The 25,017-nt window shown below is 42.3% G+C and overlaps 1 protein-coding gene and 1 long non-coding RNA gene across 10 annotated transcripts in view; one reads left to right on the forward strand and one right to left on the reverse strand.

The window, feature by feature from the left end:
- The window catches only part of TRAPPC9 (trafficking protein particle complex subunit 9), a 732,314-nt gene that overhangs the window by 670,976 nt on the left and 36,321 nt on the right, over nucleotides 1–25,017 (reverse strand). For 5 of the 9 annotated variants that reach the window (XM_077944069.1, XM_077944071.1, XM_028852951.2 and 2 more), the window contains one exon: nucleotides 11,242–11,268. The exons of the other annotated variants lie outside the window; for them this stretch is intronic. In XM_077944069.1, coding sequence (XP_077800195.1) covers nucleotides 11,242–11,268 — 27 coding nt within the window. The remainder of the gene's footprint in view (nucleotides 1–11,241; nucleotides 11,269–25,017) is intronic. 9 annotated transcript variants of the gene reach the window in all.
- Nucleotides 15,060–22,612, forward strand: LOC144330865 (uncharacterized). Its single transcript, XR_013397455.1, has 2 exons — nucleotides 15,060–15,649; nucleotides 22,222–22,612. It is a non-coding gene; the product is annotated as an uncharacterized LOC144330865 (long non-coding RNA).

A 25,017-nucleotide genomic window follows, 5' to 3' on the forward strand; every position in this document is an offset into this window, starting at 1 on the left:
CAGAGCTGGTAATCCCAAGTAGGAGGCCATCTTGGGCCTATGTTCTTAACCACAGAAGTGTGGTGCTTTGTGTGCTTTTCATGCTTATAATACATTTGTTTCCAGCACAAGTTAATATTTAATAAGTGACAAGGGGTCTTGATTTATTTCATTAGCTGTAATGAATTATTTTTACATTGTTGAGTTTTACTCTCTTTTTCCCTTGGAGAAATGGTGGTAGCAGTGTAAGAATGAGGTGGGTTTTTCATTCTTCATATGGTATCTCACCTCTTCTCTGAGAAGTAAATGATCAAAGCATAAGAGGGAAATCCCCCCATGGAGAAGGAACAAGTGTTCCCTCCATCTTTTAAACAAAGGGAATCTCCAGTCATGAGGGCTAATTTGATAAACTTAATTTCTTTTTTCTTTTTCTTTTTTCTTTTTTTTTTTTTTTTTTTTTTTTTTGAGACAGAGTCTCTCTCTGTCACCCAAGCTGGAGTGCAGTGGCGCTGGAGTGCAGTGGCATGAAATAAACTAATGGGAGAATTGAAAACCAATAGAGAAAGGTCAACAAAACCAAAAGCTCATTCTTAAAACAACCACAAAATTATGAACTAGCTAAGAAGAGAGGAGAATCAAGTTACTAAAAATCAGGGCTGAAAGAATAGACATTACTGCCAACCTTACAGAAATAAACTGTAAGACAATATTATGAACAATTATACACCAATGAATTATATAATTTAGATGAGATAGGCAAATTCCCAGAAAGACACAAACTACTAAACCCAACTCAAGATCTAGAAAATCTAAATAGACCCATAACAAATAAAGTGATCGAATCAATAATCAAAAAAATCTACCAGAAAAAAAAGCCAAGTACATAATAATAGACAAACAGAGAGCCAAATCATGAGTGAACTCCCATTCACAATTGCTACAAAGAGAATAAAATATCTAGGAATACAACTTACAAGGGATGTGAAGGACCTCTTCAAGAACTATAAACCACTGTTAAAAGAAATAAGAGAGGACACAAACAAATGGAAAAACATCCCATGCTCATGGATAGGAAGAATCAATATCATGCAAATGGCCACACTGCCCAAAGTAATTTATAGATTTGATGCTATCCCCATCAAGCTACCACTGACTTTCTTCACAAAATTAGAAAAAAACTACTTTAAATTTCATATGGAACCAAAAAAGAGCCCATAATCCTAAACAAAAAGGACAAAATTGGACGCATCACGCTACCTGAATTCAAACTATACTACAAGGCTGTAGTAACCAAAACAGCATGGTACTGGTACCAAAACAGACATATAGACCAATGGAACAGAACAGAGCCTGCAGAAATAATGCCACACATCTATAACCATCTGATTTTTGACAAACCTGACAAAAACAAGCAATGGGGAAAAGATTCCCTATTTAATAAATGATGTTGGGGAAACTGGCTAGCCATATGCAGAAAACTGAAACTGGACCCCTTCCTTACACCTTATACAAAAATTAACTTAAGATAGATTAAAGACTTAAACGTAGGACTTAAAATCATAAAAATCCTAGAAGAAAACCTAGACAATACCATTCAAGACATAGGCACGGGCAAAGACTTCATGACTAAAACACCAAAAGCAGTGGCAACAAAAGTCAAAATTGACAAATGGGATCTAATTAAACTAGAGAGCTTCTACACAGGAAAAGAAACTATCATCAGAGTCAACAGGCAACCTACAGAATGGGAGAAAATTTTTGCAATCTATCTATCTAACAAAGGGCTAATATCCAGAATCTACAAAGAACTTAAACAAATTTACAAGAAAAAAAAATCCCATCAAAAAGTGGGCGAAGGATATGAACAGACACTTCTCAACAAAAGACATTTATGTGGCCAACGAACATATGAAAAAAGTTCATCATCACTGGTCATCAGAGAAATGCAAATCAAAACCACAATGAGATACCATCTCACGCCAGTTAGAATGGCGATCAGTAAAAACAACAGATGCTGGAGAGCATGTGGAGAAATAGGAACGCCTTTACACTATTGGTGGGAGTGTAAATTAGTTCAACCATTGTGGAAGACAGTGTGGTGATTGCTCAAGGATCTACAACCAGAAATATCATTTGACCCAGCAATCCCATTACTGGGTATATACCCAAAGGATTATAAATCATTCTACTATAAAGACACACGCACACGTATGTTTACTGCAGCACTATTCACAATAGCAAAGACTTGGAACCAACCCAAATGCCCATCAATGATAGACTGGATTAAGAAAATGGGGCACATAAACACCATGGAATTCTATGCAGACATAAAAAAGGATGAGTTCATGTCCTTTTCAGGGATATAGATGAAGCTGGAAACCATCATTCTCAGCAAACTAACACAGGAACAGAAAACCAAACACCACATGTTCTCACTTATAAGTGGGAGCTGAACGATGAAAATACATGAACACAGGGAGGGGAACATCACACACCGGGGCCTGTTGGGGAATGGGGGGGCTAGGGGAGGGATAGCTTTAGGAGAAATACTTAAGGTAGATGACAGATTGATAGATGCAGCAAACCACTATGGCACGTGTATACCTATATGACAAACCTGCACATTCTGCACATATATCCCAAAACTTAAAGTATAATAAAAATAAAATAAAATAAAGCCAGGTACAGCTGTCTTCAATGGTGAATTCTACCAAATATTTAAGGACAAATTAACACCAATTCTTCATAAACTCTTCCAGAAAACATAAGAGGAAGGAACATTAACCAATTCATTATATGAGGCTAATGTTGCCCTAATACCAAAACCAGAAAAAGACATCAAAAGAAAACTACAGACCCACATTTCTTATGAATATAGACACAAGGCCAGGTGCAGTGGCTCACACCTGTAATCCCAGCACTTTGGGAGGCCAAGGAGGGTGGACTGACTGAGGTCAGGAGTTCAAGACCAGCCTAGCCAACATAGTAAAACCCCGTCTCTACTAAAAATACAAAAGTTAGCTGGGCATGGTGGCACATAACTATAGTCCCAGCTACTCGAGAGGCTGAGGCAGTAGAATCACTTGAACCTGGGAGGCGGAGGTCGCAGTGAGCCGAGATCAGGCAACTGCACTCCAGCCTGGGCAACAGAACGAGGCTTCATCTCAAAAAAAAAAAAAAAAAGGCCGGGCGCAGTGGCTCAAGCCTGTAATCCCAGCACTTTGGGAGGCCGAGACGGGCGGATCACGAGGTCAGGAAATCGAGACCATCCTGGCTAACACGGTGAAACCCCGTCTCTACTAAAAAATACAAAACACTAGCCGGGCGAGGTGGCGGCACCTGTGGTCCCAGCTACTCGGGAGGCTGAGGCAGGAGAATGGCGTAAACCCGGGAGGCGGAGCTTGCAGTGAGCCGAGATCGCGCCACCGCACTCCAGCCTGGGCGACAGAGCGAGACTCCATCTCAAAAAAAAAAAAAAGAATATAGATGAAAATATCCTCAATAAAATACTAGCACACTGAATCCAGCATGATATAAAAAAGCTTATACAACAAGATCCAGTGGGATTCAGCTCAGAAATCTAAGGTTAGTTTAATGTCTGAAAATGAGTAGAATAAAGGACAAAACCACATGATCATCTCAATAGACACAAAGAAAGCATTTGATAAATTCTACACCCTTTCGTGATGACACTCAACAAACTAGGCTGGCCAGGCACGGTGGCTCACGCCTGTAATCCCAGCACTTTGGGAGGCTGAGGTGTGCGGATCACGAGGTCAGGAGATCAGGACCATCCTGGCTAACACGGTGAAACCCCGTCTCTACTAAAAATACAATAAATTAGCCAGGCGTGGTGGTGGGCGCCTGTAGTCCCAGCTACTCGGGAGGCTGAGGCAGGAGAATGGCGTAAACCCGAACCCGGGAGGCGGAGCTTGCAGTGGGCCGAGATTACGCGCCACTGCACTCCAGCCTGGGCGACAGAGCAAGACTCCGCCTCAAAAAAAAAAAAAAAAAAAAGAAAGAAAAACTCTCTCTCTTTTCAGATGACATGATCCTGCCTCTAGAAAACCCTAAAAAAGCCACCAAAAAACTTAGAGCTAAGAAACGAGTTCCACAAATTTGAAGGATGTAAAACCAATACACACAAAAAAATGTGTTTCCATATACTTGCAATGAACCACATGGAAATGAAATTAAGAAAAGAATTCCGTATAGCATGAAAAAGAAAATACTTAGGAGTAAATTTAACCCAAAAAAAGTATAAAATGATATTCTGAAAACTCAAAACATTGCTAAAAAAATTAAAGAAGGTAAATGTTGAAAAGACATCCCATGTCCATGGATTAGAAGATTTAATCTTCTTAAAATGTCAATATTCTCCAAACTGATCAACAGTATGGAGACTCTATCAAATCTCTATCAAAATCCCAGCTGGATTCTTTGTAGAAAATGATCATCTGATCCTAAAATTCATATTGAAATTCAGGGGATCCAGAATAACCAAAACTATCTTGAGAAGAAAGTAACAAATTTAGAAGACCTATACTTCCCAATTTCAAAATTTACTACAACTTACCCGGGGTGGGGGAGGTATGAGTAATGTTTTAATTTATTTATTTTCTTTACCTTTATTTTCTAAATTCTTTATAATGAAGATGACTTTTACAATAAGGAAAAAATATGGTTTTGTTTTTACTTTTTTTTTTTCTTTCCAACTTTTGTTTTATGTTCAAGGGGTACATGTGCAGGTTTGTTACATGTATAAGTTATTTTTTAAACATGCACACATATTCCTTGGAAAAAAAAAATGTATAAAGAGGTAAACAGGCCGGGCGTGGTGGCTCACACCTGTAATCTCAGCACTTTGGGAGGCCAAGGCGGGCATATCACGAGGTCAGGAGATCGAGACCATACTGGCTAACATGGTGAAACCCCATCTCTACTAAAAATACAAAAAAGTAGCCGGGCGTGGTGGCGGGCGCCCGTAGTCCCAGCTACTCAGGAGGCTGAGGCAGGAGAATGGTGTGAACCTGGGAGGTGGAGCTTGCAGTGAGCCGAGATCGCGCCACTGTACTCCAGCCTGGGTGACACAGTGAGACTCTGTCTCAAAAAAATAAAATAAAAATAAAAGAGGTAAACAAATATCTAGTGAAAAATAACTTATAAATAAGAGTATATTTAAGTTTTTCATAAATTGAAAACTTAAAAGCAAAAACCCATCAAGTTCCTAGGGAAATGTGTATAACATATAAAAACAAATTCATTTTCAAAAGTTCTAATTGACTAATGAAAACCCAACAAACGGCCAGGCGTGGTGGCTCATGCCTGTAATTTCAGCACTTTGGGAGGCCGAGGCAGGTGGATCACAAGGTCAGGAGTTTAAGACCAGCCTGGCCAATATGGTGAAATCCTGTCTCTACTAAAAATACAAAAACTAGCCAGGCATGGTGGCAGATGCCTGTAGTCCCAGCTACTCCGGAGGCTGAGGCAGGAGAATCACTTGAACCTGGGAGGTGGAGGTTGTAGTGAGCCGAGATCGGGCCACTGCACTCCAGCCTGAGCGAGACTCTGTCTCAAAAAGAAAAGAAAAGAAAAGAAAAGAAAAGAAAAGAAAAGAAAAGAAAACCCAACAAACAAAGAGAAAATCACATCTGATAGTCAACTTTAAACACATGGAGCAGAATAGGCCTAGAAATTACAGCCCCAGCCAGGTACTGTGGCTCACGCCTAAATTCCTAGTGCTTTGGGAGGCTGAAGCAAGAGGCTTGCTTAAGGCCAGCAATTCAAGGTACCACAGCTCCTGTAATTCAGATATTAACTCAATATAATGGAAGGAAATCTTTCCCTAGGAGACAGTGGAATTCTGTGCATAAGACAGGATAAACTCAGCCCAAAGTGCACTAGCCACAGTGATGATTTTTTAAATAGAATTCTAAAGTTAGAATATTGTTGAAAAGCTGCCAAATTCTCTGAAAGACAGAAACACATGCATGAACACACATATATATAAAGTCTACCCCATGCTGCATATAAATGCTAGTTTATTTTTGTTTACTCATGGGCACTAATTACTTTAATGGAGGCAGAATATTTTAATTATGACAGGTAATCAATATTACATGACTTGTCAAATCTAGTTAACGAATTTACTCTGTTGTATAACCATAATACATCTAAGGCATCTAAACGCAGTGAAAACGCCTTTGTGTATTTTTGTTTTCTGGAAGTCTTTTAAAAATTCCAGGCTTTTTCAATACCTCTGAGAGATACTTCTATATGACTTTTTCCCTTGTGAAACAAACAACAGATACTGTTGTCAATATTCTGTCTTGTACACAGTGACTGAAGACCGCCATACTCTAGCTAATCCGCTGGACAATGAGGCACTATGCTGGACACTATGAGTGAACAACAGGAAAAAAAGGAAGACAACAACCCTATTCTGGAAAGGCTTACAATCTGCGTCAACACTGGGGATTTCTTCCTTTGATTCCATTGAAATGGAATCAATCAAATACTGTTTTTGAACTTTCCGTGGTCGTGGCGCTACTTTTATTAGTGTGATGAGCAGAAAAGCCTTAAATGGCTTTGTTAGGTCAACTAGCAGCGACCATCACTGGAGAGTAAGTAATGCAGAAATTAACTGATAGTAATGATTCTGCCTGCGTTAGACCAAAATAAACCTACGCTGAACTCTGCAAGGTGAATGAAGAGATGAGGTCCCTCATGACAAAAAAAAAAAAAAAAAAAAGGCAAGAAATCAAATAAGCAAAGAGTTTTCAATAAATGATTCCCTATAAAAAGCAATAGAGCATGGTGGTTAAGAGGATAAATCCTGGGTGCAAACTCATGGGTTTGAATACCCACTTCACCACTTACTAACTATGACCCTCAGCGAGTCAGACAACCTTCCTGCATCTCAGTTTCCCCATCTGTAGACTAGGCATAACAACAGTACCTGTCTCCTAGAATCGTGAAGATTAAATTGCTTTAGGTGTAAAGTTTATATATAGCATCTTAAGTCGCAGATATGACATCAAAAGCACAGGAACAAAGACAACATTAACTGGATTTCATCCAAATTTAACACTTGTATGCTTCAAAGGACACCATATCAAGAAAATGAAAAGATAACACACAGAATGAAAGAAAAATCTTGCTAATCATACATCAGATAAAGGACTCATATACAGAATATATAAAAAACTGTTACTGGCCAGGTGCAGTGGCTCACGCCTGTAATCCCAACACTTTGGGAGGCCGAGGTGGGTGGATCACCTGAGGTTAGGAGTTTGAGACCAGCCTGGTCAAAATGGCGAAACCTCATCTCTACTGAAAATACGAAAATTAGCCAGGCATGGTGGCAAGTGTCTGTAATCCAAGATGCTCAGGAGGCTGAGGCAGGAGAATCGCTTGAACCCAGGTGGTAGAGGTTGCAGTGAGCCGAGATCACGCCCCTGCACTCCAGCCTGGGTGACAAAGCAAGATTCCGTCTCACAAAAAAAAAAAAAAAAAGCAAAGAAACTGTTACAACTCAACAATAAAAAGACAAAAAGACAACCCAATTTAAAAATGGGTAACTATCTAAATACATATTTTTTCAAAGAAAATATAGAGATGACAATAATCACATGAAAAGATGCACATCATTAGCTATAAGGGACACGCAAACCCAAATTACAATGAGACACCAGGTCACATCCACCAGGATGGCCACAATCAAAAAGGTAACAAGTATTGACAAGAAAGCAGAGAAATTAGAACTTGCAGTCATTACTAGTAGGAATGTAAAGTGGTACAGCCACTTTGGAAAACAATCTGGCAGTTTCTGAGAAAGTTAAATGTTGAGTTGCCATATGACCCAGCAACTCCCCATCCAAGGCATACACATAATAGAATTTAAAACATATGGGCCAGGCACGGGGGCTCACACCTGTAATCCCAGCACTTTGGGAGGCTGAGGTGGGATCACCTGAGGTCAGGAGTTCAAGACCAGCCTGGCCAACATGGTGAAATGCCATCTCTAGTAAAAATACAAAAAAAATTAGCCAGCCTTGGTGGCAAGCGCTTGTAATCCCAGCTACTTGGGAGGCTGAGGCAGGAGAATTGCTTGAACCCAGGAGGCGGAGGTTGCAGTGAGCCAAGACTGTACCACCGCACTCCAGCCTGGGCAACAAGAACAAAATTCCATCTCAATCAATCAATCAACCAATCAATAAATCAAACAAACATATGTCCACACAAATGTTTATAACATCATTATTCATAATAGCCAAAAGGTACAAACGATACAAATGTCCATCAACTGATGGAATGGAAAAACAAAATGTGGCATATATATACACACACACACACACACACACACACACATATACACAGAATGAAATATTATTCTGCAAGAAGAAAAATAAATGCATACTGACACAATGCATACCGACACATGCTGTACGGATGAACCTTGAAACATACAGTAAGTGAAAGAGGCCAGTCACAAAAACGACATACCATTATATGTATGATGCCATTTATATGAGAAGTCCAGAACAGGCAAATAATAGAGAAAGAAAGTAGCTTACTAGTTGCTTGGGGGTAAGGGAAGGACGTAGGCAAAGGAGAGTGACTGCTAACGGGTACACGGCTTCCTGTTGGGGTTATGAGAATGTCCTAAAACTGATTGTGGTGAGGGTTGCACAACTCTGTAAATATACTAAAAATGACAGGATTTTACCCTTTAAATAGGTAAACTGCATTGAAACTAGTTTGTTTGTTTTAAAAAAAAAAAGCACCTTAGAACATTGTCTGTCACATAATAACTGCAAACTGCTAATTTTTATTACAGGAAGAAGAAACTCTCCTCAACATGAAAATGGAAAAAGCACCTATGAGTTAACTAAAATTATCCAAAAGATCATTTTATGTAAAGTGGCTGCTGAATGTACATGAAATGTTTAGAAATTAAATTTAAAAAAAAAAAAAAAAAAGGCCAGGCACAGTGGCTCACGTTTGTAATCACTTTGGGAGGTAAAGGCAGGAGGATTGCTTGAGGCCAGGACCAGCCTGGTCAACACAGAGAGACCCCATCTCTATGAAAAAATTAAAACATTAGCTGGGCATGGTGGTGCACACCTGTAGTCCCAGCTACTCCAGAGGCTGAGGTGGGAGAACTGGCCTGAGTCCAGGAGTTTGAGGGCACAGTGAGCTAGGTTGGCGCTGTGAATAACCACTGCACTCCAGCCTCGGCGGCAGAGTGAGAACCTGTCTCCCAAAAAAAAAAAAAAAAAAAAAAAAGAAATGAAAGGAAAGGAAAAAAAAAAAACAAAGAAAAAAGAGTTTTAAGAATCATGCCACTTTAAAAATGCAGATAAAGAACACAAAGGCCTAGCTGCTAGAAATGCAGGGAGGGGAAGCTTAGTTCTTAGGATAAGAGATGGAGGACCCCCCGAAAACCGTGAAACTCTTCTTCTGGTTTTGGAAACGGTGGTGGGGAAAGCTGGTAGGAAAAGAATTTGGAAACAGCTTGCTTCAAACATTATGTCCATTTAAAACTCAAAAATGAAATGAAAGTGATGTAATTTTGTGATAGCTTCATGTGAATGGGTTTTCCAGGAGCTGAACACTTTTACAACCCCTGAGAGAGTGTTAGCTATTCAGATGGAGAGGCTGTGGAGAAGCAAATTGCATTGCTCCTAGGAGCTGGGAAGATTCCCTACCAGCACTGTCACTGCTAACACATTTGCAAGGGTTTAGAAACGACCAACACTTGAAACACAGATATGATTTCAGTAGCAAGTCAGTCCTGATACAAAGGTCTCCGCAAGCAGAGGCCAGAAGGCATTAGCAGGAACTGGGGTGGCCTGGAAAGCAGGAATCAGAACGTGGGGCCAGGACGGCCTTTCATTCTCTTTACTCGCTCTCCCATTGGTAAAGAGAAGTCAGGTCCACACATTTCTCATTTGGGACCATGACAGAGGATGTCCTGACACACCAAACACTGGTTTCTGGGTCCTTCCTGGCGGTTTTCACCTCTACAGCAGGACCCTGATGCACCCTCGAATAACAAAGCCCTACAGAATCTCCTCACTTTTCCTCCCAGCACTCTAAACTCAATTTCACCTCTACACAACCTTATCTTGAAAAGCTTCAGAAATGTTTTTAAAATGCCTTATCTCAACAAACGCCTGATTTTCCTTACAGCTCTGAGCTACTTCTATACGGTGGACACATCTAATTCTCCTACAACTAATGCGACTGACACACTGCAGTGCGGTATTTTATAGCAGGCATAACCAGCCAAACTGGGGCTCAGCAACTCGTACTGGTCAAATACCAGTACCTTCAACATCCATTTCATTTGTCATCAGTGTTGGCGGGGCTTTCAGCACCTCCGTGGCATAAAGTCTACCCTCCTGACTGTCCCCCAGATGTCTTCTCATCAGCAACTCAGTTCTCCTGAAACCCAAACTGAGCATTTATTGTCCTTTCTCTACACATTCCACAAACCCCATCAGGAAACTTAGCCACTGGCCTAGAGAAAGGAGTAAATGCAAATATTAAAACCAACGCCTGCAAACCTGAGGCAACTTCATTTCGGAGCCAAGATGCACAAGGAGATGAAAGCAAACGTGTTAGTCACAAAGCCTGCGTTAAGCACAGCCATCTGATTTCAATTCTAGGCTGTTTTCATTTTGTACTATTTACCCTGTCATTGTTTCTCATTAAGTCAGAAAATAATAGAGCCCATCATGAAATAATTAAGCAGTGTAATAAAAGAGGTTTTTGCTGTATTAATTACAGAAGATATTACAAAGGGAAAGAAAAATCTGCCTCTGTAAAAAAATACAAGATTTTTTTTCTTGTTAAGAACACAGAGACGAAATGCAGTAGAGAATGAACTCACGTGGAAGGGAGCACAAGCCACAAATCAGAGCAAAGTCATGATTACAAATGAATTCAAAATTAACAGGACAAACATGCTCAATGCATTCAAAGAATTAAAGGCACAATTCTCCAATCATTCACTTAGCCATGCTAGAGGAAGAAGCCTCCTTGAAGCCTCCTCTTCAACAGATAACATAAAGCAACGGGGTGCCCATCAAGCAAGGACCCATCAATCATCACGTTTTAACAGTTCTGATTTAAAGTTACTTAAATCAGAATATTCCAAAGATCATCATCCAGAAATTTTAACCATTCATTCACATCACCATGAAACAAGCACTTAAAAAAAATAACCAAAAGAAACTAAACACATAGATCATGTACCTGGATCAATGAGAACTTCCTGTGCCCCTGGAAGAAAGAACAGATTATGGTATTTTATTTGGAAAACAAAACTACTTTTAAAAATAACTACTAAAACACATTTCATAATTCACATAGCCTGGAGAAAAATCTGACTTGTATCCGATCAGAAAAGCAATTCTGAGGAACCGTATGTTACAAGTTTGGTGCCTTTTTGCTTCAGACAGGAAAAGATAAAAGAAAAGCTACTATTACTCATACCCTAAACAAATTGTTGAGTGCCTCTTCACCTCTCTGCCTTCCCACTTTCTATGTTCATGCTCCCAGCTCTTCTTTTTTTCTTTTCTGAGACACAGTCTTGCTCTGTCGCCCAGGCTGGAATGCAGTGGCGTGATCTCGGCTCACTTCATCCTCTGCCTCCCGGGTTGCAGCAATTCTCCTGCCTCAGCCTCCTGAGTAGCTGGGATTACAGGAGTGCACCACCACGCCCGGCTACTTTTTTGTTGTTGTTGTTGTTGTTGTTGTTGTTGTTGTATTTTTAGTAGAGACAGGGTTTCACCATGTTAGCCAGGCTGGTCTCAAACTGCTGGGATTACAGCCATGAGCCACTGTACTCGACCTCCCAGCTCTTCTTAAACAAATATGAGAATTCCTTATTTCCACAAATAAGCAAAGTGACAAAGGATAACTATTTGCGCAAATGTATGTCAGCAACCTAGAATGGGGGAGAAAAGGTGCCAGAGGCTCTATGGAACTTTTCACAACCCCCCTAAAATACCTCTCTCTCTCTCTTTCTCTCTCTCTCTCTCTCACACACACATGCACACACACAACTGAATACTTGATCAAGTTAAAGATTTCCAACTTTTAGAAGCTAGCTTTGTAGTTAGTTTAAAATACAAAACCGCCGGCGCGGTAGCTCACGCCTGTAATCCCAGCACTTTGGGAGGCCGAGGCGGGCGGATCACAAGCTCAGGAGATCGAGACCACGGTGAAACCCCGTCTCTACTAAAAAATACAAAAAATTAGCCCGGCGCGGTGGCGGCGCCTGTAGTCCCAGCTACTCAGGAGGCTGAGGCAGGAGAATGGCGTGAACCCGGGAGGCGGAGCTTGCAGTGAGCTGAGATCGCACCATTGCACCCCAGCCTGGGCGACGGCGCGAGACTCCATCTCAAAAAAAACAAAACAAAACAAAACAAAACAAAACCATTAACTTCACTATTATGAAGAAACTTTTGAAAGCCTTGCTGGTCTGCTAAACTACCCAAATATCTGTGTGATCCAATTAGACTTCCCTATAGAATGCAATTTCCCATCACGGCAAAACACACCTCAAGAGGTACTGGTTCCAAGAGTCATGTTTATCATTAGCTATTCTCATTTTTAAACATGTTAAGAAGATTCAAAAAGGTATGTCCCAATAATCTTATGGAAATAGCACATCTATTCAATTGTCTACATAGAGAAGAGGCCCCATGATTATGGTGCTATTTAAGAGCTATTTTGTGTACAGTCATCTCTGTTTGTAAATGTAGACTAAAAATCACTGCAATCTTGAAGCCACCATTAAAATAAAAAACAGGTGTTTTCCATTGAATAACACCTTTATGCCAAGCATGATGCTTAACAAATACTATGTATGACCTTCAGAGCAACCCTACAAAGTAAACAGGTATTAGCCCTCAGTGTCTATGGGGAGACGGAAGCCCAGAGGAGCCGAGGGAAGCCCCACCATCGCACAGGCCACGACACCAGGTCCCAGGTCTCCATTGAGCACAAATTCAGCTGCACAGACCTTGAGGACGTCTGCATTTCCAGATAATCCTACAAACGTTTTGTTCTGTGAAGAACCTAGCCAAATATATTATACTGTGCCATGTCCTTTAGATAGGGGATATGAATTAAAGCTTTGATGCCTTAGAGTTATTATCACAGTCATCAATCATTCGATTATTAGTATCATCAGCCTCTAGTGGACTGATTTCACATTAACCAAACTTGCAAGAGACTGATATAGGAAAACTGGAGGTTTAACCATTAATGTAATAGGGGACACAAAATTATCAATCAAATCAAATATCAGGGTTCAGTGATCAGCACATTTTCTCTTCAAAGGCCAAATCACCGGCAGGAGGTAAGTAAAAGTCAGGTCCATACGTCTCATTTGGGACCATTACAGAGGATGCCCTCATACACCAAATGCTGGTTTCTAGGCCCTTTCCTAGTGGTTGTCACCTCTACAGCAGGATCCTGGCACCTGAATAACAAAGCCTAACACCACCACCCCTGTCTACAAGATGAAGGGAGGAGGCCGATGCTTCAGTTTGTTCCTGTTCTAAGATGAGCCTCTGTGAGCCCCTGTCTTTCGTTTTTATTTAGGGGCATTAAAGTGTTCAGATGGGGAACTGAATACCACTCCCTTCCCGGAAACAGAATTCAGTAGTTGTATTTTGTTGAAATACAAATCAAGTTCATCTAGAAAACTCCACTTTCTCTGAACAGGAGTTTTCCAGATGAATTTGATGGACTAAAGTTCTGTTACAAGGAGAAACCTGCTGCCTACACAAATGATTAATGCAAACCGCCGTGCACTCTCTGTGGACACTGCAAACCGCAGTGCACTCTCTGTGTCAGTGGCCAAGACACAAATGCCAATGCTGCATAACTCTCTCTGTCCCAGCCTTTCCATACAGGCCGGCCCGCTGACTGACGTATAGATGTACACATGGAACCATAGATATGCTGATACCTCTAAGCGCCTGAAGCCCGTCTACCAACGCTCAGTCCGACTGCCAGGGGTTTTTTGTTTTGTTTTTTGTTCTTCTGTTTTGTTTTTTTGAGACGGAGTCTCACTCTGTCGCCCAGGCTGGAGTGCAGTGGTGTGATCTTGGCTCACTGCAACCTCCGCCTCCCAGGTTCAAGCGATTCTTCTGCCTCAGCCTCCCAAATGGCTGGGACTACAGGCGCGCCACCACTCCCAGCTAATTTTTTTTTTATTATTTTTAGTAGACACAGGGTTTCACCATATTGGCCAGGCTGGTTTCGAACTCCTGACCTTGTGATCTGCCTACCTTGGCCTCCCAGGGCTGGGATCACAGGTGTGAGCCACTGCGCCCAGCCAACTGCCAGGGTTTAAATCCCAGCTCTGCCACTTACTAGCTCCATAACCTTGGTCAAGTTCCTCAACCTCTCTATGCCTCAGTTTCCACATCTGCAAAACTGGGATGATAATCCAACCTACCTTACCTGGTTGTTGTGAAGATTAAAGGGTTAAATTAGTTTATGTAAAATGTGTGTAGAGGCCAAGGCGGGTGGATCACTTGAGGTCAGGAGTTTGAGACCAGCCTGGCCAACACGGTAAAATCTCTACTAAAAATACAAAACTTAGCTGGTCATGGTGGTGCACACCTGTAATCCCAGCTACTTGGGAGGCTGAGGCATGAGAATTGCTTGAACCTGGGAGGTGGCAGTTGCAGTGAGCCAAGACTGTGCCATTGCACTCCAGACTGGAAAACACAGTGAGACTCCATCTCAAAAAAATAAAAATAAAAATAAATAAAATGTGTGTAGCACATTTTAAGTGTTCAACAAATGTTATCAGTCAGGTGTGGTGGTCCACACCTGTAATTCCAGCACTTTGGGAGGCCAAGATGGGCAGATCACCTGAGGTCAGGAGTTCGAGACCAGCTTGGCCAACATGGCAAAACCCTATCTCTACTAAAAATACAAAAATTAGCTGGGCATGGTGGCAGGCGCCTGTAATCCCAGCTACTTGGGAGGCTGAGGCAGGAGAATCATGTGAACCTGGGAGGCAGAGGTTGCAGTGAGCCGAGATCGCGCCATTGCACTCCGGCCTGGATGACAGAATGAGACTCCATTCCCCCTCTAAAAAAAAAAAAAAAGTTATCTGTTACAGTGATTTTACAAATCTCCCTCTAATCATCCTTTGTATTTCCTTGCTAGTCTAAATCGCAAAGGATATCCTTTTTTCTGTGTTTACAAAGAAAGAACTGTCACCCCATGACCTACTTAAACTGAGGGGGAAGACAGCACTTGCTCCCCACTCCTCTGGTTTCCACAATAAAGGCTTTATCCTAAGCAATGCTGACCTCTCGCCCACCCCCACTTCTCCCCCACCCAAGGGGAGTGAGTTGTGAGATGAGTTTGTGAGACAAGCTGGGCACGTGAACCCCTTCTTTTGCCCTTGGGTGCTACACTCAGGAAGCACAGGGGATGCTCTGCTCCACCATGCCTATGTCTGACAGGGACAGGGCCCCTCATAGGAAGGCCCGCTGTGGCCCAGAGCCACTAGATCTTGGATACACAGTAGTAGGATGCCCATTTTTCTTCATCCCTCAAATTCATGGAAAATGTGGGGGTTGTTTTTCGTTAAGACAAGGTCTCGCCCTGTCGCTCAGGCTGGAGTGCAGTGGCAGAATCTCAGGTCACTGCAACCTCTGCCTCTTGGGCTCAAGCAATCCTCTCACCTCAGCCTCTTGAGTAGCTGGGACTATAGGCCAACATTCCCAGCTAATTTTTTGTATTTTCTGTAGAGACAGGATTTCATCATGTTACCCAGGCTGGTCTCAAATTCCTGGGCTCAAGCGATCCACCCACTATGGCCTCCCAAAGTGCTAGGATTACAGGTGTGAGCCACCATGCCTGGCAGAGAATGTGGTTTCATCACTAATAAGGGCGGCATTTTTATTCTCTACCTGCTTACTCTTGTCTCGTCTCTCAATTGCTTGTTGAAGAAAACAAGAGTGTTATTATTGAGCCCCTTTAAGCCCCAACATATACTAATCCGCAAATAATTCTGTGGCTTGGGTAGGGTCAAGATGCCTATATAACGGCCATGTCTCTAAACCTGCAGCTAAATTATGGGTATAAGAACTACGGACCCTCCTCAAGTATTTCCTTCATTTCCTAACTGAGTCTTTCTTCACGAAAACAATTTTCCTATTTCAATGCCTTAGTAATTTCCAAACACTATAAAATGATGACTTCATATAAAATAATAGCTAATGGTCATGAGGTATTTTATGAGATGACCACCATGCTAAACATTTTGTACACATTCTAATCCTCACAATTCTACAAAGCAGAAATTAGGAGCCCCTACTCACAGATGCAGAGCGAGGAGGTGGGGGGCACCTGGGAAAGAACTGTAGGACCTGCGTTCAAACACAAGTCAGCTGAATTAGACTGTTCCATGACACCACAACACGACCCACTAGCAAACATGCAAAAGTGGGTGCAATACTCAGGGAGTTCCAGGTTCCTCTCAGCTTTAAGGTGCTCCAGATGGTTTCTATCTCTTTTATAGATCATGGCTGACTGGTTTCTAACATTGGAGAAAAAGTCCAGTTTCACCACTGTCTACTTTGTACATCTGAAATTTTCACACTGAAATGACATAATAAAAATAACTAGAATATTTTTCCAGGTATCCAAATATAATGGGCATAATGCTATTCTGAAGCATTAAACAACAACAAAATTCAGATGAAGGAAGCTTGTTTAAATCTTTCACCAACAGGAAAATTAGGATATTAAAAATATATATATATGTACAACAGCGCCACCTATGGCCAGAAAGGTCTTTCCAGGTTGCTGAAAAAAAAAAAAGGAACAAATTTAATTGTTGGCATAATAAGAAATGATCAACAGGGCTTTTTAAAACACGATGCTCAGAGACCATAACTAAAAGTGCAGCTAGCACATATTGAAATCTACTTCAAGGAAGGGACCAGTATTCAGTATTTAATCCGAAAACTTTAACACTCCTAAATATAAACAGAAGACACAGACTCATAGAAACTAATCTTAGAACAGGAAGAAAACTCGAGCATCTGGCCCATTCTCTTCATTCTACAGGTAGTGAGGTTGAGACCCAGAGAATTTGTTCTTCTAGCAATCAGTGGCAAACCTTTTTCCTAGTCCTTGGATTTTGCACTATACCAAAAGCCACCTTAATCTACACCAACCCTATAATCATAAAAGTCACGTCTGGATGGGTGCAGTGGCTCAGCCTGTAATCCCAGCACTTTGGGAGGCCAAGGCGGGCGGATCATGAGGTCAGGAGACCGAGACTATCCTGGCTAATACGGTGAAACCCCATCTCTACTAAAAATACAAAAAATTAGCTAGGCGTGGTGGCGGGTACCTGTAGTCCCAGCTACTTAGGAGGCTGAGGCAGGAGAATGGCGTGAACCCCGGAGGCGGAGCTTGCAGTGGGCCCTCCAGCCTGGGGGCAGAGCGAGACTCTGTCTCAAAAAAAAAAAAAAAAAAAACCAGTCACGTCTGTATATTTCAGTCAGTAAATAGCCTAAGTGTCTTACAAAAAAATACTTCCCAAAGGACTGGCAACTAACTATTGATCATACAATTTTGTTGAAATACAAACACATTTATTTATATATTAAAACAGCATAATCGGTCAAGCACAGTGGCTCACGCCTGTAATCCCAGCACTTCGGGAGGCCGAGGCGAGTGGATCACTTGAGTCAGGAGTTGGAGACTAGCCTGGCCAACATGGCGAACCCTCGTCTCTACAAAAATTAGCTGGGCATGGTAGCACACACTTGTAATCCTGTTACTCAGGAGGCTGAGACACAAGAATCACTTGAGCCCGGGAGGCAGAGGTTACAGTGAGCCAAGATCGTGCTGCTGCACTTCAGTCTGGGCAACAGAGCAAGACTTTGTCTCAAAAAAAAAAAAAAAAAACACATACACAGGCCGGGCGCAGTGGCTCACGCCTGTAATCCCAACACTTTGGGAGGCCGAGGCAGGCAGATCACTTGAGGTCTGGAGTTCAAGACCAGCTTGGCCAACATGGTGAAACCGTGTCTCTACTAAAAATACAAAAGTTAGCCAGGCGTGGTGGCGGGTGCCTGTAATCCCAGCTACTCGGGAGGCTGAGGCAAGAGAACCACTGAAACCCAGGAAATGGAAGTTGCAGTGAGCCAAGATTGAGCCACTGCACTCCAGCCTGGGTGACAGAGCGAGACTCTGTCTCAAACAACAACAACAACAAAAACAAAACATGATCTATTCAACAATGTCCCCTTGTAGTCAATCTATAAAGGAAAAGTGATGTCAAATCAACGTTTCTACTTTTTTCATCTATTACAGATACAGAAAAAAAAAATCAAAATTTTCTCAATCACAAAAAAAGATAAGCCTGAGGCAGGAGAATAGGATCTAGAGGCAAGGAACCTAGCATTGTTTCACACTGACTTCCTACAACTAAATTGAAAGGAAAACCCTAACTTTCCATGACTAAGTAACAAAAGGACCAGAGGCTGCTCCCTTTGACCTTTTCTGCATAGCAGATGGGAAATTGGCTGTCTGCAACCAATCAGACTGATTGCGGGTGGAGTCTTCGTTTGCATAGATGTATAACTATGTCTGCTTTTCATCTGCATAGAAGCATAACTTTGCAACTTCACCTTAGCCTCGGACTGGTTCCTTTTTGCAACCAATCAGATGTTTGCACAGGAGTGTGACCTTTGTTAACTTTAGCCTCTGATTGGCTGCTTTCTGAAACCAATCACCAAGAGGTGAACATGAAGTGGCCAATGGGAAACTTCTAGAAGGTATTTAGACACAAGAAGATTCTGTAACGGTGCCCTTGAGCCGCTGCTTGGCCCACTTCACCACTGTGGAGTGTACTTTCGTTTTCAATAAATCCCTGCTTTCATTATTTTGCTGCTTTCTTCTTTCTTTGCTTTGTTGGGCATTTTGTCCAATTCTTTGTTCAAAACACTAAGAACCTGGACAACTTGCAGTCACGACCCTCTACCGGGGACAGGCTTATTCCATAAAAATGGCTCAGTATCAATTTGTCAAAACTTAATTGCTATGGTGAGCTCTGTGTGTGTGTGTGTGTGTGTGTGATGGAGTCTTGCTCTGTCACCCAGGCTGAAGTGCAGTGGCACGACCTCGGCTCACTGCAACCTCTGCCTCTCAGGTTCAAGTGATTCTCCAGCCTCAGTCTGCTAAGTAGCTGAAATTACAGACACAGGCCACCACGCCCGGCTAATTTTTGAATTTTTAGTAGGGACAGGGTTTCACCATATCAGCCAGTCTGGTCACGAACTCCTGACCTCAATTGATCCACCCACCTTGGCCTCCCAAAGTGCTGGGATTACAGGTGTGAGCCACCGCATCCAGCCACTATGGTCAGCTTCTGAATGACAAGTTTCTAGTAGTTTAAAGGCTTTAGTGGATTATTACAGGGCAATACGAATTTTGATATATAATATATATTCTGTATTAAAAAAATTTATATTCTTCAGCAAGGTAATTTAGGTATTCCCTATCTTACTAGAATGACACTGATTTCATCAAAACTTCATACTGCATTGAAAAACCATAACTGAACCCTTGTCACTTTAAATCATATTCATATATATGAACATACATATATTGAATGTGCATCAGAAATAAACCACCATCTTCATTATTCAAAGATGATGCTTCTAACCAATTTATGTCATTGGGACAGCTAATTTTTTTTTAAGATAGGATCTCACTATGTTGCCCAGGCTAGCCTTGCACCCCTGGGCTCAAGTATCCTCCAGTCTCGGCCTCCCAAGTGGCTAGTGGTGCAAGCCACTGAGCCTGGCTTTGACCCACCGGCTAATTTTCATCGAGCCCCTTTTAGGTGCTTTGTACCCATGGTATCCAACTCTTACAACCATACAAAGTATATGGTATATATACTAATATACTAATATACTATATACTAACATACTAATTTCACATGAGGAAATAAATTTAGACCATAAAAAAGGCTGACAAGTCCAAAGTCCCACAAAACTTACATATTCATCATCAGCAAAGAGTATAGATTTTAAATTTCTGTCAAAATTCACTAACTTAATCTCCTCTTCCATTCTAAAGAGTACACTGAAGGCAGGCACAGTGGTGCGTGCCTGTGGTCCCACTACTACTGGAGAGGCTGAGGCAAGGGGACTGCTTGAGCCCAGAAGTTCTAGTCCAGCCTAAACAACATACCATAGACATGTGTCTCAAAAAAAGAAAAAAAGACTGCATAAAATCAATTCAATATAACTTTTTCCCTTAGCAAGTATCACTAGATAAAAACAAGCAGTATGTCATTAGCAATGGTTGGATTTTTTAAACCACTTCTATTTTGTACTGCAATCATTTATTTTTCTTTAATTTTTATTTCTTTTTCCTTTTTCCCTCATTTAACACACCTGACATGTAATTATTTTTAATGTGCTTGCTTCCCATGCTTACAAAGTTAAGAAAATAAAAATATTATCTTTTTAGGTTGTTAGCCGACAATAAAATATTTGTGACAAGGCACAATTTTAATATATTCCAACTCTCATATTCTTACAGTATTTCTTCTTTTAAGCCCTAGTCAGGCTTAGACCACTAAAATTCATCATGTATAAACGCACAGAGTTTCAGGCAGCCAGTCAAGGGGAGGCTGATTTGAGGAGCAATTAAGAATACACACTCTGTAATCACATCAACCCAGGTTCAAATCCCAGCTCTGCCACTCACCACTGAAGGATATGGGGCAAGTCACCCAGCCTCAGTCCCCTCACCTGCAAAACGGAGGTACTAATCCCTACCTTCAAATGCCTGCTGTGAGGTAAAACTTAGGTAAAGCTTTTAGCATAGCCACTGGCCTACAACAGGTGCTGAATAATGTACAGCTATTTTGATAATGATGACAGTCCAAAAGGTAGAAATGACCAGAAAGAAGAAATACTTACAAGTCCATGATAAGTACTTTCTTTTGGATTAACTACAAAATGTCCTATTAATTTTTAAAATAAGCTTTGTCCATTAATTATAGGCTTACAGGTTCATACACAAGTCTCCAGATTAAGATTTAGTGGCCCCAACCTTTGAATACTGTGAAAGTAAAGTTAAAAAAAATCAAAACAGGCCAGGCGCGGTGGCTCAAGCCTGTAATCCCAGCACTTTGGGAGGCCGAGATGGGCGGATCACGAGGTCAGGAGATCGAGACCATCCTGGCTAACACGGTGAAACCCCGTCTCTACTAAGAAATACAAAAAATAGCCGGGCGAGGTGGCAGCGCCTGTAGTCCCAGCTACTCGGGAGGCTGAGGCCGGAGAATGGCGTGAACCCGGGAGACGGAGCTTGCAGTGAGCTGAGATCCGGCCACTGCACTCCAGCCTGGGCTACAGAGCGAGACTCCGTCTCAAAAAAAAAAAAAAAATCAAAACAAAAGGAGAATTAAAGCAAAAAGTGGCAGGAATTAAGGAATTGTAGTTTAAACTAAGATAACTCAGCCGGGTGCGGTGGCTCACGCCTGTAATATCAGCACTTTGGGAGGCCAAGGCAGGCAGATCACCCGAGGACAAGAGTTCGAGACCAGCCTGGCCAACATGGTGAAACCCCATCTCTACTAAAAATACAAAAAATTAGCTGGGCACAGTGGCAAGCGCCTGTAATCCCAGGTACTGAGGCAGGAGAATCGCTTGAACCCAGGAGGCAGAGGTTGCAGTGAGCCAAGAACACACCACTGCACTCCAGCCTGCGCAACAGAGCGAGACTCTCATCTCAAAAAAAATTAAAAAATAAAAAATAAACTAAGATAACTCAGTTTTAACAAGAAATAAAACTTCCCTTTCTCATAGGAAACTGTTTGAAACTACGGAACCTGGATCTGAGCTGTCTAGAGTCTTTTCATAGTATTCCTGAATTCATGTTACTATTTGATAATCAGCAATAATAATATGGGTAATAATAAAGACAGGTGCAGTGGCTCACACCTGTAATCCCAGCACGTTGAGAGACCAAGGTGGACCGAGCACTTGAGCCCAGGAGCTTGAGACAGCCTAGGCAACATGGCAAAACCTCCACAAAAAATACAAAAAAATTTAGCCAGGCATGGTGGCATGCACCTGTAGTCCCAACTGCTTAGAAGGCTGAGATGGGAGGATCCCTTGAGCCCAGGAGGTGGAGGCTGCAGTGAGTAAGTGAGTACAGTGAGTGCACCACTGCCTCCAGCCTGAGCAACACAGACCCTGTCTCAAGAAATAATAATAATAATAACAATAGCTGCTAACATTACCAAGTGCTTGGTGAGGAGGGTTCTAGGACCTTCATATGTGTAACTCAGTCAACCTTCACAACAACCGTATGAGGTAGGGACTACTGTCATCTTCCCCATTTTACAGACAAGAAAACCGAGGCATAGCGTTGGGCGCAGTGGCTCATGCCTATAATCCTAGCACTTTCGGAGGTCGAGGTAGACCAGTTGCCTGAGCTCAGGAGTTCAACACCAGCCTGGGCAACATGATGAAACTCTGTCTCTACTAAAATACAAAAAATTAGCCAGGCACGGTGGTACACACCTGTTGTCCCAGCTGCTCGGGAGGCTCAAACACGAGAATTGCTTGAACTTGGGAGGCAGGGGTTGCAGTAAGCCAAGATCGCACCACTGCACTCCAGGCTAAGCAACAGAGCAAGGCCCCATCTCAAAAAATAAAAGAAAAAAAAGAAAACTAGGCTGGGCGTGGTGGCTCATGCCTGTAATCTCAGCACTTTGGAAAGCCAACGCATGGATCAACTGAGGTCAGGAGTTCGAGACCAGCCTGGACAACATGGTGAAACCCTACCTCTACTAAAAATACAAAAAATTAGCTGAGCGTGGTAGCAGGCGCCTGTAATCCCAGCTCCTCAGAGGCTGAGGGAGGAGAATCGCTTGAACCCATGAGGCGGAGGTTGTAGTGAGCCAAGATTGCACCGTTGCACTCCAGCCTGGGCAGCAAGAGTGAAACTTCATCTCAAAAAAAAAAAAAGAAGGAAAGAAAGAAAACTGAGGCACAAAGAGACTAAACAACTTGCTGCAGGTTACACTGATATTGACTGACATCTGTATTTTTGCTGTTTTGCTGCTGAAACTGGGACCTAAGATATTCATTCCATGAAATACAAGGGAGGATGTTAAATCATCAGGTTGGTCTTCATCTCAAACAACAGAGGCCATTAATTCCTGATGTGAGATGAGGCTGCCACTACAAACTGACTAATCTTGAGATTAATGTCCAAGATGAGATGGCATATCTGTTCCTGAGATCATGCCCATTAACAGATCTGGATGCTGTATTGCCTCGAAGGTAGTCAAATAATTGCCAAGCTTTATAATTTTTTTTTTTTTTTTTTTTGACACAGGGTCTCGCTTTGTCACCTAGGCTGGAATGTAGTGGTGCAATCACAGCGCACTACAATTTCAACCTCCTGGGCTCAAGCAGTCCTCCCACCTCAGCCTCCTAAGTGAGACTACAGGTGCATGCCACCACTCCCAGCTAATTTTTTTAAATTTCTTATATAGACAAGGTCTCCCTATGTTGCCCAGGCTGGTGTAGAACGCCCGGGGTTCAAGTGATCCTCCCCGCTCAGCCTCCCAAAATGTGGGATTATAGGCATGAGCCATGGTGCCCAACCTACGAAGTTTGTTTTTAAGACAGAATCTCACTCATTGCCCAGGCTGGAGTGCACTGGTGCGACCTCAGCTCACTGCAACCTCCACCTCATGGGTTCAAGCAACTCTTGCTTCAGCCTCCTAAGTAGCTGGGATTGCAGGCATGAGCCACCACGCCTAGCTAATTTTTGTATTTTTAGTAGAGACAGGGTTTCACCATGTTGGCTGGACTGGTCTCAAACTCCTGACCTCAAGTGATCCTCCCCACACTGCCTCCCATAGTGCTGGGATTACAGGCATGAGCCACCATGCCCAACCTACCAAGTTTCTAAATGACAGCCCCATTGCCCTTTCTCCTGTCATCTAAGTGTCATTGTCACCAGATATTCTTCCCCACAGAATGTCTTCAACAGAAAAAAGTTCCCAAGTTTTTTACTCTATGCAAATCTAAATGAAGACATTTCTCTACTACAGACAAAGCAGTGTTTCAATGTCTTTAAATTTTATTTGCCCATAATTAGGAAACGGAAGAAATAAAATGTGGCCCTAAAAAGTTTCTGGTCTTACTCATCACATCGGTGAAACAGTTTCAACACATTTACAGCTCTTCAAACCACAGTTTAAAAAAATAAAAAGCCAAAAAAAACACCTAACCACCTCCAATGAAAGGCACTCCTAAGCCGGGTGCGGTGGCTCTCACCTGAAATCCTGGTACTTTGGGAGGCTGAGACAGGTGGATACCTGAGCTCAGGAGTTTGAGACCAGCCTGGCCAACATGGTGAAACCCCATCTCTACTAAAACTACAAAACTTAGCTGGGCATGGTAGCGGGCGCCTGTAATCCCAGCTACTTGGGTGGCAGGAGAATTGCTTGAATCCAGGAGGCAGAGGTTGCGGTGAGCCAAGATCACACCATTGCACCCCAGCCTGGGCAACAGAGCAAAACTCCATCTCAAAAAAAAAGAAAGGCGCTCCTAGAGAGAACAGAGACTTTTTTTTTTTTTTTTTTTTTTTTTTTTTTTTGAGACAGAGTCTTGCTCTGTCGCCCAGGGTGGAGTGCAGTGGCCGGATCTCAGCTCACAAGCTCCACCTCCCAGGTTTACACCATTCTCCTGCCTCAGCCTCCTGAGTAGCTGGGACTACAGGCGCCCGCCACTACGCCCAGCTAGGTTTTTTTTTGTATTTTTAGTAGAGACGGGGTTTCACCGTGTTAGCCAGGATGGTCTCAATCTCCTGACCTCGTGATCCGCCCGTCTCGGCCTCCCAAAGTGCTGGGATTACAGGCTTGAGCCACCGCGCCCAGCCTTTTTTTTTTTTTTGAGACAAAGTTTCATTCTGTCACCTAGGCCAGGCTGGAGT

The sequence above is a fragment of the Macaca mulatta genome, chromosome 8, assembly GCF_049350105.2.
Source record: "Macaca mulatta isolate MMU2019108-1 chromosome 8, T2T-MMU8v2.0, whole genome shotgun sequence".
NCBI lineage: Eukaryota > Metazoa > Chordata > Mammalia > Primates > Cercopithecidae > Macaca > Macaca mulatta.